This window comes from Cucumis sativus, chromosome 3, assembly GCF_000004075.3.
Source record: "Cucumis sativus cultivar 9930 chromosome 3, Cucumber_9930_V3, whole genome shotgun sequence".
NCBI classification, from domain to species: domain Eukaryota; kingdom Viridiplantae; phylum Streptophyta; class Magnoliopsida; order Cucurbitales; family Cucurbitaceae; genus Cucumis; species Cucumis sativus.
In genome coordinates this window covers 16,152,541-16,170,341 of record NC_026657.2, presented here as the reverse complement: position 1 = coordinate 16,170,341, position 17,801 = coordinate 16,152,541, and the positions used below count along the sequence as shown (strand labels likewise).

General features: G+C 35.0%; 1 protein-coding gene across 2 annotated transcripts; it reads left to right on the top strand.

The window, feature by feature from the left end:
* The first annotated feature begins 5,628 nt into the window (after positions 1-5,628).
* LOC101203824 (phosphatidylcholine transfer protein) lies at positions 5,629-13,379 on the top strand. 2 transcript variants are annotated; one of them, XM_011653045.2, is made up of 7 exons: positions 5,631-5,804; positions 5,985-6,208; positions 7,729-7,873; positions 8,029-8,289; positions 9,954-10,035; positions 11,829-12,025; positions 12,792-13,379. In XM_011653045.2, exons 3-7 carry the CDS (start codon positions 7,733-7,735, stop codon positions 13,062-13,064), a joined length of 954 nt encoding a protein of 317 aa, XP_011651347.1. In that variant the 5' UTR covers positions 5,631-5,804; positions 5,985-6,208; positions 7,729-7,732; the 3' UTR covers positions 13,065-13,379. The 2 variants fall into 2 exon arrangements, with proteins under 2 accessions (XP_004145626.1, XP_011651347.1); XM_004145578.3 differs by having other exon boundaries at positions 5,629-6,208.
* The last annotated feature ends 4,422 nt before the right edge of the window (positions 13,380-17,801 follow it).

Here is a 17,801-nt window from a genome sequence, read left to right as displayed (position 1 = left end):
TGGATTTGGTTGAATTGAACTTTTCAACCCTCCAACTAGAACCCAACTAAACTCGAAAAAATTCAATGTTTCCAACCCAACCCAACCACATTTTAACCTAACTCAACCCAACCCATATAATATGAGTTGGATAGTCTCAGTTGTTGGGTTATCTAGTTATTCTTACACCCTTACCTGGATAAATCAGGGTCGAACATATGAAATTGATATCAAAGCTTAGTTTTGGAGTTTATTTCTCAGTTTGGCAATATAAAAGAATAAAAATATAAAAATATATAAAAGAATGAGAGTATAAAACTAAATCTACTTATGTACACCTAGAGCACTCTGTAAAGATGATTTAATGAGGGTGATTGAGATGAGGTAAACCTGAACTAACTTGTATTAAAGAAGAAAGTGAAGGAATATCTTAATGTTATCATGCGAATAAACTATATGACCACCTCAATGTGATATAACTTGATTAACTAGCTTATGATTAAGATGTGCTCCTCTCAAAGTCATTGAATACCACACTTGATCTCATGTCAGGATCTAAATAACTAAGTCTAGCCAAACAAGGTATATCTAAAAGTGTTTACCTATAAAACTTATAGAACTTCGCGTTTAAGGGCGACAACCTCTCTACGCCTAATGTTCACAATTGTTCTCATTTTGGAATACAAATGCTGGAAGTTATCTCACCAAGCTGGAGTTTGTCTCCAACCTCTCTCTTGCGCGCTAGCTCTATCCTTGCTACTTGCTCTCTCGGTTAGTTGGCGATATACACTGCCAAGTGATAAAAATAGCTCAACTAACGAAATAAGAGTTATAGGCAAAGTATCTTATCAAGAATGTATCATAAACCTAAACTACAAATAACACAAGGACAAATGGATGGATTGAATAAGATATAAACATACATTATATTAAAGAATGAAAGTCTTTGGCCAATGTACAATATGAACAAATACAATGTAAAGAAATACAAAAATGGTAAGAAATAAAAGTAACATTACAAGTTAGGGGGAAATGGGGGATGAACTCTTCTTCACTCAACCTTCAAGCATTCACTCTACAAACTGACCGGAGAAGAGAAAGGAATACTTTACATTCCCACCACCTCTTTAGGGTTTTACCCACCTTTTCAGGTGAGTGGGTGGCCCATTTAGGCCTCTAGTAGCTAGTATATTTAGACGTCTAACTCTCTTTTTCATGGTAAGTATGGAGTTCCTTTTTATAGGCAGATTTAGATGAAAAATCTAATCTTCTAAGCATGTCAGCGCTGAAAGTTGCCTCTCTTGTCAAGTCATGTCAACTCCATCTACCACTTTTGTCATTTAGCAAAACTTTTCTTGCGTTTTGATGTGGTCTTCTCGCCTAGTTTTCGCACAAGTTCCTATGTGATTTGCCAGCTTCTTCTTTTGTTGATAATTCTACGTTTAGACATTTAAAACAGGGTAAAGCAGACATATCGCTTATGTAAAATTTATTTCTAAATGTTTATGCATTTACAACATAAGCTACACGTTTTGACACTTTTGGTCCCATTATTTTACCTAAAAGACCATAATAACTTAATAACTTGTATGTATACAAGTTATCACACTAGATCATGTAATAAGTTCTAAATTTGGTACAAGATCATTTAGATTTGGTACAATATCACGTATCAAGATCGTTTAGATTTGATACAATATCACGTACCAAGATCGTTTAGATTCAATACAAGATCATGTACCAAGATCATTTAGATATTGGTATCACTATCTATCCCAAATAAATAAGTGATAGATCTAAATGATCACTTACCAAAATCTAAACGATCATATATCAATATCTAAACGATCGGTCCTCTATCACATATAAACAAAGATAAATCACTATCACTGTCTATCCCAAATAGATAAGTGATAGATTCAAAAGATCATTTACCAAGATCTAAACGATCGTGTACCAATATCTAAACGATTTTTTAGATTATATTATATGATCATTTAAATTAGAAGTTTTTTTGCACGACTGTATGGTCTATTAATCACGAGGTATTTTCGTTATTTCACGTTATGGGTCTGTGTGTTTTTTTCTTTTTCAAAATTGTTCTATAGAATGTACATATTTTACAGGTTTGTTCTATTTTGAAAGAACCTCTAAATAAAATATATAAATAAATAATGAGAACTTTTTAAATTTAGAAAAAACAACCATACTAATTACACATCATACAAAATTAACTCCATTTAAAGTTTTTTAAAAAGGGAAAAGCTCTCCCAAAAAGCTCCGCCCCATGTAAATTAAAATACTAAAAATTTCTCAGCCCACACCATTTTTTAACCGCATGTGCAATTCAAAACGACCAACCCACGTACAAGTGAAAAAATCGGTGAACTCTCACATTGAACCCTTGCAATTCAAAACGTGATCTCTCCATCTGTCTCCCACTTAGTATATTTTTCTTCTTCATTAAATAGAGATCACCATCTTGATAGATTTTAGTCATCCATACGAAAATCAGATATAAATTTGTAAACTCTGATCCAAAAAAATGAGTTCTGTTGAAGAGGCATTATGCAAGGAAGGACGTGATAGAAGGAAGGGTGATGCGAAGAGAAGTATTTAGGCCTAAGTGCCACTACGTTAAAGTAAGTAATGCGAGGAGAATTAGCTGGCAAGGAAAGGGCATACGATGGATGCTAAGAGCTAGGCATTGGGTGCAGTAACGCGAGGAGAAGTGCTTGTACCTAAGTAAGGTCGCGATGAGGATGTAGGCGTTCTATTGAAAAGTTGAACGTACGTATGAGATGATTGGACAACCCTTTGAGGTGAAGTAAATGTTATGTGGCTTCTCAAAAAGAGAGTCGGACGATAAGAAATTTAGCTTTCCAAAGAGATAAGGTTAACATCTCAAGGAAGATGTCTAATTAATAAATGATGGCTAGCTTACTTGCTGAGATTGGGTTGACTACATAGGGAGACATGTGTAAAGTGTAAAAATAACCTATGGATGCGAAAGATCGCTATAAATAGGACCAAAAGTCGAAAGGAAAAGGACGTGAGATGCTAATATTCTAATTGAAGAAACCACTAGACGAGGAGAGAGCCAAAAGCAACGAGAGAAAGAGTTGAGACTAAGTATTTTATGAGTGATTTTTCATGAGCAAAATAAGTATTTTGTGAATGATCTTGTAAATAATTAAATGATCTTTTATATAAAAAAAAATAATGATTTATTTATGATTGTAAATTCTTATGACCTTATGTTTGGTGTTTATTTGCTTAGAACTGCTACTAATGCGTTGTAGTGTATTGTATGAAAAGCTTCTAAGCTAATATCCCCTTATTGTTAATTGTGATGATTGTATGATATGGTGTGGTATGATTTATCGTACAACGCTGGTGGAAATCACAGGTCTGTTGCCAGGTGCTGGGGAATGTGAATTTCAGGTCTAGGCGATGAGATGCTGGTGAAGTGAATCCTAGGTATAAGCAAGTATGAGATGTGTTCTTGATGTTGGATGCTGATGAGAGTGAATCTCAGGTTCATTGCGAGATTCTGGTAAAGTGAATCCCAGGTGTAGGTGATGAGATACTAGTGAAAGTTAATCCCATGTCTGAAAAAGTAATGAGTACTATGAGGCGTTGGTAGAAATTTCAGGAAAATCAAGAGACGCTGGTGAAAGTGAATCCCGAGTCCAGGTGATGAGATGCTGTTGAAAGCAAATCCCAAGTCTAGGCTATGGGAGAATTCCAGGTCCCAGTGATGAGTAGTGAATGCTTTGATGACTTGAACCGCATGGAATTATTGCCATTGTTGTGGCTGTATTTGATACGAAAAAAGCTTGTGATTATGTTTTGATGCGATGTGAATTCTATGTATATTAAATGACCTTGTGGTTATTATATTTGAAAATGTTGTATTCTCCAATAACGTATTTTTCTAAACTCTCCACTCACTAAGTCATTGACTTACGTTTTAAGTTTCTCGTTCCAAGGTTGTCCAATGTTGTAGCTAAGTAAGAAATAAATGTCAGGCATAGAAGCCAAGTAAATGAGGAAAAGGTGGGTTGTTATGTAAACTTGTGCGGCGTGCAAGCCATGTCATCCTATCTTGCATTTAAGGAGTTGGTAGGTAAAGACCTCGCTCCTTAATGCTAAAGGTCGTCACTTAGTTTATAAGGGGCGTCAAGGGTTGCACCCAAGTTGGAAATGCCAATTTTGGTGATTGGAACTACTGAGTTAGGCAAAGGAAGCCCTAAAGGTTGTCCTTGAATGGTTGTTGGGCGACCAAGGAGATGGATGAGAATGAGGTCTTTACACCTTTAATTACCCTCACCGTAACGAGCAACATTAGATGGTGGAGGAAGAAAGTGAATCAAAACTTAGTTTTAATTTTGTGATTTGCGAGAAAAGGAATGTAAATGTAAAGTACGAGCTCTGTAAAGTGTCAAGTTAATAAAGAGAAAAAGTTATGTTATTCCGTTGCTTTATTGTTATTTTTTGTTCTTATCGCATAAAGGCTAAAGTTGATTTCTATTATGTAAAAGTGTTAGGCGATGGAGTAAGGTTTAAAAGTTATAAATTTTCGCTACAATAAGTAAGTCTAAATTCGAGGCAAAATTTTCAAGAGAAGACAAGTTGAATAAATTGTTTCGCTTACTAGGTGTTCAACGTGTTATCTTGCCAAAAGGTACGCGATGGATGTTTAGGTTGCACGCCCCCATCTGGTCGCATGGAGTGACATTTGGGGTGAGGGGTGAAAAAAATTTACCAAGATATTGTAGGCCTCATTAAAGGTCTTGGAGAAAATAGATCCTTGAGTTGTGATATCTAAAATGGATTTAGTTTTACCATTTAATCCATCAAATACAAAAGTTGTATTTGAAGTCAATTTTGGTAGCCATGTTGTGAAGTTGTCCTTAGAAGATTTTTTTAATCTTTCCCAACATTCGAATAATTGTTCATCACTTCTAAACACAACTTATAATAACACAACTTATAATAATCTCCATCCATAACCCAACTTATAACAACACAGACAATCTATACCTCAAACGTAACCTATTATAATCCACATACTATTATAAGTTCCAAACACATACTATAGTAGTGTGCGTTACTATTATAATAGCCAGACTATTATAAGTCACTAGCTCCTTACCACAAACATTCTCTAATGTTTTGCCAAACACAACTTTTTTTTTATTATTATTTGAATATTTTATAGTTTTGCTAGGTTTAAAAGGGAGATCTTGATTTTGTAATTTTGTGGAATTTTTTCCTTCAACTTATTTATTTTTTTTTTTTTGTGTCTTAATATTGCTAAGGAAATTGGTGGAAATCGGAGAAATAGAAAAAATATGAGCCATACAATTTGTTTTAGAAATGGTGTCAGAATTGGAAAAACTGCCAATCAAATTTACGGACAATTTCTCTTGTTTTTGTATTATATATATATTAACCAACCATTTTTTAGTTCATATACCAATATTTTTAATTTTCGTTTTTAAAGTTTGTGAACTATTTTTTCAACTATGACTAAATTAAAACAATAAAATCGTAAAATTTTAAAATTTCAAATCAAATTAAAACTAAAAATGAGATAACATATGGATTTGTATGATAAAGAAAAAAAAAAGAAGTGAAGTATTTTTCTATTTAAAAAGAGAAAAAGAAAAGGAAGAAGAAGAAGAAGAAAAAGAAGAAAAAGAAGAAGAAAAGGAAGGTTGAAGTATGTATGTTCATCCGTGACAGATAAGAGGAAATCCATGGCAGGAGGCTTGGTGCCCGTCGCTACTGCACACTTCAGTTCGGTGATGTTCTTATGAGTTAGGTTTCGGTTACATATGCTTCTGTATTGTCCACTTCCCTCCCTAATTTCTTCTTCCTTCTCTGATTTCTCCGTTATACGTACATACTCCTATTCAACCCTTTTTCTCTGCCACATCCCCGGCCGGCACAGGGTAATCTCTTGATTGATTCTATGAAACATGGCTGGTATATTTCAGGCTACATCCGAGGATCTTTGGCGTGGGACTATTTATGGTAGTTGGGGCACTGTCTTCGTTCTCCTTTTCCTTGCAATTTGTCACCTTTTTTGTTCCAAGAAAAATGTTTCTTCCCTTCTCTCCCGCTTTCCAACCTCCTCTCTTCTTGCTGATCGCCACACCTCCTCTCTTCTTGCTGATCGTCACACCTCCTCTCCTTCTTGTGAATGTCCTTCGCCATCCAGGTGATTTTTTCTTACTTTTCTCTTCTGGCTTTTATCCATGATGATCATATATTTGTTTTGGTATTGTGTACATGATTGTATTCTGCTTGATATAGTTTTTTACTGTACAGTTGGGTTTCTGGAGTCTTTTAATTTGTAGTTATTTTAGTTGTAATACTTTTCGCGGATTAGGGTTCGCTGGGTTCTTTTTTTGTGTGAAAAGAAACTGGGTTTGAACGGAATTCTTTGAAGCCCTCGCCCTTGAGATTCAATCTGTTCTTATTTATTTATTTCTTTTCAACATGAAGCGATCATGAAGAGACTAATGCTCAAATATACAACCTCCACAAGTGAGGAGAAGAAACAAGAAGAAATGAAAACAAAGAGAAAACAGAACACATAATATGACAACATAACATAACAGAATTCTCCAAGAACCAAACTATAGATCTTATTATCAACTAAAAGTGTCAAATACATGAGAGACTCCCTATTGTATGGGATTAATACACAAACGAGGCTAATAGGGATTAGTTTAAAGATTTACCTATATTATCCTAATCCTACCATCATCACTCCCTCCTCCTCCACTCCATTGATCCTTCCACGACGCGCCACTAATTTTGTTTTTCTGAAAGGAAATGGTTTCTTCATTAAGATAATGAAATGAGACAAAAACTCAATGTACAATATGGAGACAAAGAGCAAAAGAACATAAGGATGAAGAGGTACACCCGGGCATCTCATCTAGTTTGACAAACATCAATGAGATTTTTAAAAATCTGGAGATACGATTGCCCGCCAATTAAAGTTTAGGTCTTGGATTGAAATTTCAGCAAATTGCTTGGAAAGAGTGCCACAAGGTGAAGCATTGAGCTAAGTAGTGTCAAAATGCTTCCTTCAAGCAGTTTGCTTATCATGAAATACTCTTTGATTCCTTTCAAACCATATTTCAGACAGTAAAGCTTTCACCACATTAGTCCACAACATTTTGGCAATCTTCGAGTGAAGCACCACTAAATTTTGAACAAAAAGTAAAGTTAAAGAGGGACATCTTAAATCTTCATCAACCCTTTCTGAAATTTCAACCAATTACCTTTGGCCACCAACATCGTTTCACATGGACGAAGGCCAGATTGTGCAGGCACTAAGAGTTCCCCTCACATAGTCAAGGACTTTCTTACTAAGATGATTCGTGATGTCTTTGCTAATCACTGTAAATTACCACTAAGATTTCTCATTCATAATTTTCCCTCAAAACTTTTCCACCTCATCGCACCCCGTTTCTTTCGCAGTTGCTACACTAGGAAGAGAAAATGTAACAACAGCTAAAGGTCAGTTTTGTCTGTTGAGAATTCATACAAGATATAAAAAAATGCTAAATAAACTAAATTATATATCAAACTCTCACTTTACAAGTAAGAGGCAAAATAAGTAATCAATCATAAAATTGTAAATAAAGTGGATTAGAGATACTATCAAATTATCACCTTGGTTTTGCTAGTAGTTAAGTGATATTGAAGATCATCTTATTTGTGCAGAATAATGGAGGCTATTTCAGATACGGATTTGAAGTCTTTATTGGACAATTTGGATGGAAGGATAAATGAGAATGAGAAATGGGAACGTGTTGTAGAAAAAAGTAATGATTATCTTTCATATAGTGCTAAATGCTGCAAGCCTAAGGTTCTCATCCTGTCTTTCTTTTTTCATATGTAAAATGATATTTTGGTCTAGATATGAATTACTACTCTATTTGTAAAAGATGGCAATTCTTTGCTTATTTGGTTTATGAAGAGATGATTTTGAGTTCAAATTGGTAAAATTCCGACTTGTTGCAGGATGGTCCTTTGAAATACTCGAGTGTGACAATATTTGAAAATTGCTGTCCAAAATTGTTGAGAGACTTCTACATGGACAATGACTATAGAAAACAGTGGGACAGTACTGTGCTTATGCATGAGCAGCTACAAATGGATGGGACTAGTGGAATTGAAGTCGGCCGCACCTTAAAAAAATTTCCATTATTGACGCCGAGGGAGTATATACTATCATGGAGATTATGGGAAGGGAAAGATGAAACCTTTTACTGTTTTACCAAGGTATTGATCTTATTGCTTTGCCCACGCCAGCGCACACACCTACATGAATGCGTTAAGTAAGTATGTATTTATTTTGTTGATAATTGATAGTATTTTAATAACTCACAATTAAGGAAGTGCTCACTCTATATTGTAGTTCTCTACCATGAGTATTGCATTGTGTTACAAATTTCTCTTTTATATGGCTTCGAGTCTAGTAGGAAGATTTATATGTATACAAGAAACAGAACCGTTTCTTTATATCTAAGATTGAGAAGCTGTCAAAGCCAATACAATTATGAGTTCACCATTTTGGCAAGGAGATGGATTTCTCATTACTCCTCAATCTTCCTCTCTCCATCTGTCATCATCCTCTTCTTCCGTTGGTTCTTTCTCAGCAGCTACAACTATTGATATGTTGAAAACATTAAATGCCTTCTCAAATGGACAACACGAGGCTTTTCGATCTTTGACAATAGAATAGCCTATACAGTGCCCGGCGCAATACCCCCTCTACCATGACACCCTTTCTTTCCCTCCCATCTCTATCTGTCATGAACATGAACTCAACCTACCTGCAGCCTGACAATGGAAAAGACATCATTGACACACTTTGCCGCCATAGAGAAAAGAATTGCATTATAGAGACTGATCACGCAGCAAACTTAAAATCTAAATGGAAATCATTGTATAGATGACCCATTTTAAAGGCCCAACATGGAAAATGATCTAGTTTTTGAAAAAATGTGAAATGCCCCTTTGTTGATGTTATATCCACATGAAGTTGCGGTATTGCTCTTTTCTTTTTCTCCTTCTTCTCCCTCACACGTCATGGTAAAAGAATTAACACATTGATCAAATAATGGGATGTCTGCATTGGTTTCCATGACTGCATAGTGTTGCATCCTTTATAAGGAAGAAGCGATGGACTTCAGTCATCTTTTGTGATCTTCCAATTGTGCTTTGGCTCTTTGGTTCTGTTTATTTAATTTAACATTAACATGGCCATCAACCTAGTGTTATCAGGTCTATGTTTCAGGAGTCATTGCAGCTCCTTCCCTTTTGTTTTTTTGTTTTTTGTTTTTTTCTGGAGAGCTGGCACTTGTGCTTTTCATTAAGGTTTTGAGGAAGATAATCAATAAAGTGTTGGAGCAATCTAGAAAGGAAGTTTGGTTTCTTGTTAGGTTTCTGTTAGTGATATATATTTAAATTTGCATTCAACCACTAGCTTAAGTTTTTGGGTTGAATTGGTGATTTAAGATGGTATCAGAGCAGGTGGTTCAGAGAAGTCCAAGTCCCTGCATTGTTGTGTCCTCCCCAATTAAAATTGATTTCCACTTGTTGGGCCTTTCAAATATTCCAAGCCTACAAATGAGGGGGAGTGTTAGTGATATATAATTAAATTTTCCTTCAACCTACCGTTAGTTTAAGATATACCTCATTTTGGGCTTTGGTTTGTAAGGACTAACGACCAAAGCCCCAAGGCAGGAGAATAAAGGAAAGTGTTCAAAATTGACAGAGAATGTTTCATAATTAATGTTCTATCCCTCTGGGAACTTTTCTGTAACTAGGACACGCTGGATCATCTGTTGATAGTTCTGGATTGTGGGAACAAAATTGTCTATTTCTTTCAAGCTACTTCATTTTCCGCTACTAAGTTTATTTCCTTGAAATGATTTTCGCAGGAGTGTGAACATCCTTCAGCACCACAACAGAAGAAGTATGTGCGAGTGACATTTTTCAGATCTGGTTGGCGAATCAGGAGAGGCAAGTGACCATCCTCTATCGTGTTTCTTATATAAATAAATATATATGTATATATATTAATTTGCCTAGGAACATTTATCTTATCAAAGAAACTTAAAAGTCCAATTGCATATTGTCAATTACTCAGGTTATACAAAACGTGGTATAATTAATGTTTATAAAAAGTTCTCTTCCTTTTTTTGTTATGCTGTCTTGGAAGTTATAAATGGTTAACTGTCGTTTCTTTTCTTTATAGGGCAATTTTGAAAATAGTAGGGCAAGTTATCTTTTACTCCTCTTTTGCTTACTTCTAGTGAAAGTTTCTATTTGCACCCACATTTCTTGCTGCTGTAAATGAAAGGTGATTGAATAATTTTTTAAAAAGTTAAATTTGTAACATTAGGATTGTTGGATGTAGACTTTATTTCTCTTGTAATCTTTGTCTCATGTGATATTGTCGTTTGAGCTTTTGCTATTTTCATTAAATCAATGAAAAGTGTGTTTCCTTTAAAAAAATGTTATTGCATTGACACACGGATGGTACTTTAATTGATAAATTAACCAAATCGAATACAATATCAAAGAAGAATAATAAAAACGAATTGAGAAAATCTCAATTCGGTTACAATCTCTCTCTCTCTCTCTGTTACCTTCTCTCTCAAAGGTGCACAAATACCTGACTAAATCTCCAAAACCTAACTAACTTCCCTCCAAAACTCCAACTCTATTTATAATGATTATATCCTAGCTAACTCACACAACCTACTCACACGTGCCAAATACTAACACTCTTCTTCTTCTACTATATTGGTGAATGATAGGGGGTCTATCACACGCATTTGCAACAATTACTTGGTTTTATATTTTTCTTGTTTCTGTATTAGTCTCTTAGTTGTAACTTGGTTACAGCCTTGTATTATTGAGTTTAAAACATTTTATTTTTGTTTCCTCCTATGTATTTTGAGCATTAGACTCATAAATTATTTTTATTGTTTCCATTTTTTAAAAAATATATATTATTTTCTTGCTTCTCACATGACAATTTTATAAATCAAGTCAAATTACCATAGACTAAGAAAAATATTTAACAATAATTTATAAATTAAAATATGAACCCAGTTTTGTAAAACTTCCTCTTCTCTGCAATTGAAGAAAGTTGGAAAGGTTTTCGTTATGATAAAAAAAATAGTGGGGGATTTTATTTATGGGGGAACTTGAATTGGTTGTGCTCTGTCCCTTAATCTTTTAGGCTGTTTCGGTTGAGTTCTGTTTCTTTAACAAAAAACAATAATAATTAACAAAAAGTAAAAGAGGAAAAAATATATGGTTGTGACGTGGTTTATTCTTTATTTTTTATTTCTGTTGAGAAGGAAAACTGGAGCTTGCTCGAAGACAAAATTCTTGTTAATTGTCATGGTCCTTGTTAGATATTGCCAAGTCTAAGCCTGCGTTTTCTCATTTCTGATATAATATAATTAGTAAAATTAAAAAGAAGTCAGTTTGTCACTATCCTGGCTTACTATAAAACCTGTTGTACTATCTTTTGGGAATTCTAGGAATTTATTTATCTATTATTATTTTTTATAATGAGAATTTTAGGATTCAAGGATTAGAGTTCACTAATAAAATTTTGGGATCAGATCAGAACATTCGTGAGAACTCGTGATTCATAGGGACTGCAAAATGTAACTTTTTTTTAGAACCATCTAAGTAATTATAAGCTAGCTATAAGTGTACAAGATCAGCTGTACATCCTTTCTAGATTTCCAATTTGAACCACTTATCCTGATGGTTTCAGATGATTTTAATTGCAGTATCCGGCAGAAATGCATGTGAGATCACTATGTTGCACCAAGAAGATGCTGGTTTGAATGTGGAGATGGCAAAACTTGTGTTTGCAAAGGGCATATGGAGCTTTGTCTGTAAAATGGATAAAGCATTACGCAAATACTCTCTAATCAACAACTATCCATCAAGTTCACTTGTCTCTGCAGTAACTCTGATTAAGAAGGTGAAAAGTTCTCTTTAACTCTATTGAATTTACAACTTGCTCAAGATTAATTTGTCATTTTATTCATTATCCAAGTTTATGTTAGGAGTGTTCTGATACTCTCGCCTCTTACTGTTGTGGCAGAGAACACACTTCGATTAGTTTGTTTCGGGCAGTGTTTAGTGTTCTGTTTATAGGCTGAGTTTTGATTTTTAGAAATTTGTTGAAAAGGGAATTCCATGACAAACATGTTATAGAGTTGGGTCACTTTTATCCGAAAAAGTTATGGCAGAGAGTTTCTGAAGTATAAGCGACCATAGTACATACACATTTCTCTTTTTAGTGTTCTCTTCCTAGGGTGTTCTCCCCGAGATTTGGTTCAAAAGAAATCAATGAATTTTTCAGAATTTTGTTCAAACTTCTTTTGCTGCCTTCAACTCCGCTCATTTTAAGTCTTCTACTCGATGTTCTCTCTCCACGCTTTTTTTTTTTTTTTTTTGGTTTTCAATTCAAGATATCTATAGTGGATGCAATGCTATCATTAATCCCTTTTGAGCTTTTTAAGCCTTTGCTTGTTTTCAGTTTTGCTCCTGTATGTGTTAGTCTCTATTTTCATGTTAGCCTTGTTTTGCATTGTTAGTTTCCTTTCGTTTTCATGCATCCGTATGTTCTTTTAGCATCAGTCTCTTGTCATTTTCTTTATGAATAATTGTATCATTTTCAAATACATGTTCCTCGTGTAGCTTGCTTTGGTAGGAATGTGACTGACACATTTTGGTACGTACAGGTGCCAGATGGATTTGAGGATATGGATGGCATTATCTCTGAAGAAAACATGGTAGAAACTGAGTCTTGTGGACAAGTTTCTTCAGAAGAAAGAAAGCTCTCGAGGGCATCAAAAAAACTGCTAACCAATGGTTTGCTTCTAATTGGTGGTGTGATCTGCCTGTCGAGGGGTCACTCTAGTCTTGGTGCCAAAGTTGTCATGGCATATATTCTTACAAAGCTAAGCAAACGCGTTGATGCACCACAAGGTCAAATGGCAAGTGTAGAGCAGTGATTATAGGACACTAAGGAAGGGAGGGGATATAACCATGTTTTCTTTTGAGCTGCAAGGCTCTTTTTATTACACCAATAAAAAGTTTCTTTTCTTTTTTTTTTTCCTTTTAAATAATCTTATTCAAGTATCTGTATAATAATACAGTATAGAAAGTTGGAAAGGGTTTTTTGTTTATATCATTAGTACTGTTCCTTCAGCCCTATCTCCTCGCCAACCTTGAGTTCGGGTTAAACAAATGCCCTGAAAGGTTATGCACAAGAATTTGTTTGAATTGATTTTTGGAGTGTTAAAAATACATGTAAAGTATTTAGGTCATTTCAAATATGTTATAAGCGAAAAGTACTGATACATCCACAAAGAGTTTCCATGTAATTGATTCTTCATGGTCAAATCTTGATAAAACTAAATGAAGCAGTTACTTAGCTCGTTCCTAAGTATAAATTATCGGCCAACCAATCACCATTTTTATAGGAACTGATGTTTTCTGATTTTCTGGAGCTGGCATTTTTTGTATGTTAAAGTAAAAAGTTATTCTCTTTCTGCTCTTGAAATGCAATTGAATTTGGTTAAAGTTGGGAGATTGAAAACACTATTACAAAAATGAACTCCATTAATCGAAAAAAAAATATTTTTATTTACCTTGGTTTACTACTTGGTTGTTATCCTAAGCAAGTTCCTTTTGGCAATGAATCATTGAAAAGATTCACAAGAAGCTAGGTCGATAGAAAGATATAATTTATCTAGTGGGGGCCGACCCTGTCATTGCAATGCAGTTTTATCGAACTTGCATATTTATTAAATGTCATTTTTAATGTCTCAAGATTGAATGCCTCACAGCATGCATTCCTTGTTTTGGGATGGTTAGTAGGGAAGCAAATTGTAAGACCTCCTGTAATGAAGACTTGAGAGAAAAAAAAAAAGAAGAATAAGAGGAAGAAGCAATTTCCGTGGCAGAAAGCGGGTGGGGGACTGTTCGGGGCTGTTTGGGGCATTTCAGAAGTTGTTGCTGTGGGGACGAGGGGTGAAGTGTTTTTTTTGTAGGGTTTTGGGGATTCATGTTTTGATAGGAATGTTTTGGGAGTGAGAACTCAACAACTCTGTTGAATAGCCAGGGCTGTTTTCTGTTGCTCTCCACCGTTTTGTTCTCCTTCTCCATCTTATATTTCCTTTGTGGCTGGAATTCTGGAACTATATTTCTCTCATCTTAATACTATATACAAGGGGAGTATTTATACAATGTTTTTCTGGAGTTTGGTGTCCTTTTTCTTGTGTATTGTTTGTTTTCAGGATACCTTGGTGTCAAAGCACGTTGGAAATTTAACAATGCGTTTGGATTTCACATTTAAAAAAAGCACACTTTTTGAAAAGTCGTAAGAGTGTTTCTTCTTATGTCATCTTGACAGCCGAATTCGTCACCAAGATTTAATATAATCGTTTCAAATTCAAAATAGAAGCTACTTTGCAATCACCAAAATAAAACCCTTCATCTTCACATTTGAGGACATAGGCGCTCATTCCATCCGAGTTTCAAGATCTTTGCTCTCAAAATCACTAAGATTCACTTATTTTCTAGTGCTCAAACTTTTTTAGTGCATCTCCATGTCAAATGCATATTTCATTATCATTAACACCATCATCTGATGACTCTACATATTCCATGCTAACCAACGGGACTCTTGTTTCGTTTATGCAATATGTGCAAAATTCATTCGTGGATGTGTCATGCGAGGAACTAATAATGAGACTAGGTTGGTGTCTAGGTTGGGACTATACGATAAAAGGTGCATGTCCCACCTATGTGTTGTGAAATACATAATGGTCAATGTGTAACAAATGTTTTCCTCTTCCTCAGCCAAGTGCAAGCGGAGAAAGATGTTTCCTAGTAACTTCAGGCTCAAACACAGGGAATTAGTGTCCTAAGTGAATCTATCTCGCGTTCTACTTTTATTCGACAACTATACAGTATAAAATATGCACAATATCATTTTCCTATCTATTTACACTACGTTGTGAATAGAGCAACAAGGTGGATGGCTGGGTGAATTCAGAGACTTGGTTGGATTTATGGAACGACGGTGTGTTGGATGGGTTGGGACTTATTCATGGTAGTTCACATCCGTTCAATGCAATCACAATACATCAGGTAGGTTCACCACATGATTTGTGCTCCCCTTATCTTTCTGTATGCGTACGCAATTCTAGACGATACGTCATGGGTCATGATCATAGCATGTGAAATGCTTACTATGTTCCTCTTTATCGCGTGAAACCTAAGTTAACGTTCAATCTAAGTTTTTCTACTACTCGCTCAAGTGCAAGCGAAACATTAGGTTTTCTTGGGTGGTCCAAGGTCGAACACAGGAAATTGTATCAAGACACTGGTTCTAGTGTCTACTTATCGATTAGGCGTCATGATGGTTGCAACAAAATTAAAGAATGTATGCAAAGAATTTGAACTATTTACACTCACCTAGAGACTCATGCACAAGAGGATAAATTATGGTAAAATTGAGGATTGAGTGAACTAACTTGTGATAAGAAGGTGGTGAAGGAAGATTTCATGTTATCATGTGAGCAAGGTCTATGACCACTTCACTGCGATATAATTCATCAAACTATCCTATGTTTAATGCACCCTCCTCTCGGAGTCGTTGAACGCCACACTTGGTTTCCTCTCAGAATCCAAATGACTAGGATTGACCAAATGGTTTATATCTAGTAATACTTATTTATTCCGCTTAGAGTGCTTCTCATTTAAGGACAACAACCTTTCGGCATCTTGGTCCATATTTGTTTGGCTTTTAGAATACAAATGAAGGAAGTCCTCTCGCAAGGTTGATAAAACTTTTCCCTACATGTGCTAGCCATGTCCTTGCTACTCACCCTCTTGGGTGGTGCGCGACGTACAATGGTCAAGTGTAGAATGTAGCTTAGCTAACACACTAAGCAGTAGAAATACATACTACTTAGTGAAAATACATCATAGACCTAACTACAAATAACATAAAGACAGATGAATAGTAAAGGCATGAAGTGTATAAATATACATTGTATTCGAGAATGAAGGCCTTTAGCCAGTATACAATATAACTAAATACAATGCAACGAAATAATAAAATGGTAAGAGAAAGAAGTGAAAAACAAGTTAGGGGACTGGAGACATGACTCTTCTCCACTCAAGCTCTAAGCTTTCAAGTTATAGTTTGACCGAAAAAAATGAACAAGTGTTGTACAATCGGTGGTGAGGCTAATCCTTACCACTGACCCTCTAGGTTTTAGTTCATAAAGGTTGTAGTTGGGCCTCCTTTGTGGTCTTTTCGAATCTCCTTTTCTTGGTGAAGACGAAGTATTTTTATAGGCAACTCCAGGCGGAAAACTCTTATTCTTCTGAAATTGTCAGCGTCGACTTTGGTCCTATGAAGTCACATGTCTCCAACTATCGTTCTTGTCTTCTAGTGAGCCTTCCTCGTGCCATGACGTGGTTTCTTGCCTTGAGGTGTTATTCACTAGGCGAGTCACCATCGTGTGACTTTTGCGTGAGATGTCCTTTATGATTTACTCTTATCTTATTGGTCCACTTATCATGCGTTTAAACATGACAATCACATAAAACATGCATGATACTTATGTAAGATGTATTTCTAAATACTCATGTAGTTACAACGTAAATCACACGCTTTGATCATCTTCTTATGCGTTTTGACCTCATTATTATAATAAAGGAGGTTATAATAATGGGTATTTATATACATTATCAATGGACATGATGGTGGAATAAAATGAAATGTGTGAACTTAGTGATTTAGGCTTGGACGTGTAGGAATATTTAGTTAATTAAATGTAAAACAAGAGATATTAAACATTTCAAGACAATACAAATCATCTATTAACTTCAAAATTAAGATAAACAAACTTTTTATGCTTTTCTCCATACTTGCTTGCCTTTCGGGACCTAAATACTTAAAGTTAATCTATGATTTTTATCTCATTTGTTTGTTTGCACTATAAGCAACTTGTCCTTTTTAAGGTGAGTAACCTCTTGGTGCTTTCACCACACATATTGTGCATCTCTATGATATATGTAAGGGCAAATTCAACGACAAGATTGTATTGCTACAATCTCCTCGTTGCATGGTTAGTGAAATGCAGGTCATCACTTGTCAAGCGATGACAACCAATACTTTATCTTTTCTCTTGAATGTGATAATGTATTGATGGTCGTATTTAGCTAAACACAACTTATAATGCATTTAATCCAGAGTCTCTAGTGTTAAAACAGGCATTATGCAATAAGTTAACTAAGTGTGCAATGAATGAATAAAGAAAGAAAAAAGGAAGAATCATATAATAAAAACATCAGTAGCATAAATAAAGCTTTAGACTGCCTCTAGGCCATGGAGTTAATATTACAACTTAATGTTAACAAAATACAAAATGGAACACAAAAAAATAAGGCAAGCCACAGAGTATGAGTTTTCATACTTTCTGGCTTTGATTTTTGTCTTTACACCAGGAAGATGGTTGAGGAACTCTCTCTCTTTTTTAGGCTCTCACCTAAACAAAGAAAGAAATGGAGAAAATGATCCTGCTTTCTGTAATATGTTTTTTTTTTTTTTTTTGCCAAAATTTGCACACAATCAATGAAGAAAAAGCCCCTATTTATAGGCAATTTTGTGATGTGACAAGGTAGTATGGACAACAAGGCAGCATGACCTCTAATTAATTATGATAAAGTTG

What these genes read in the sequence shown, in the direction of transcription:
- LOC101203824 (XM_004145578.3), top strand. Translation starts at nt 5,967, where the DNA reads ATGGCTGGTATATTTCAGGCTACATCCGAGGATCTTTGGCGTGGGACT. An exon ending in TGGTTGGCGAATCAGGAGAG is followed by an intron (nt 10,036 to 11,828) that starts GCAAGTGACCAT and finishes TTTTAATTGCAG; the next exon opens with TATCCGGCAGAAATGCATGT. An exon ending in CAGTAACTCTGATTAAGAAG is followed by an intron (nt 12,026 to 12,791) that starts GTGAAAAGTTCT and finishes TGGTACGTACAG; the next exon opens with GTGCCAGATGGATTTGAGGA.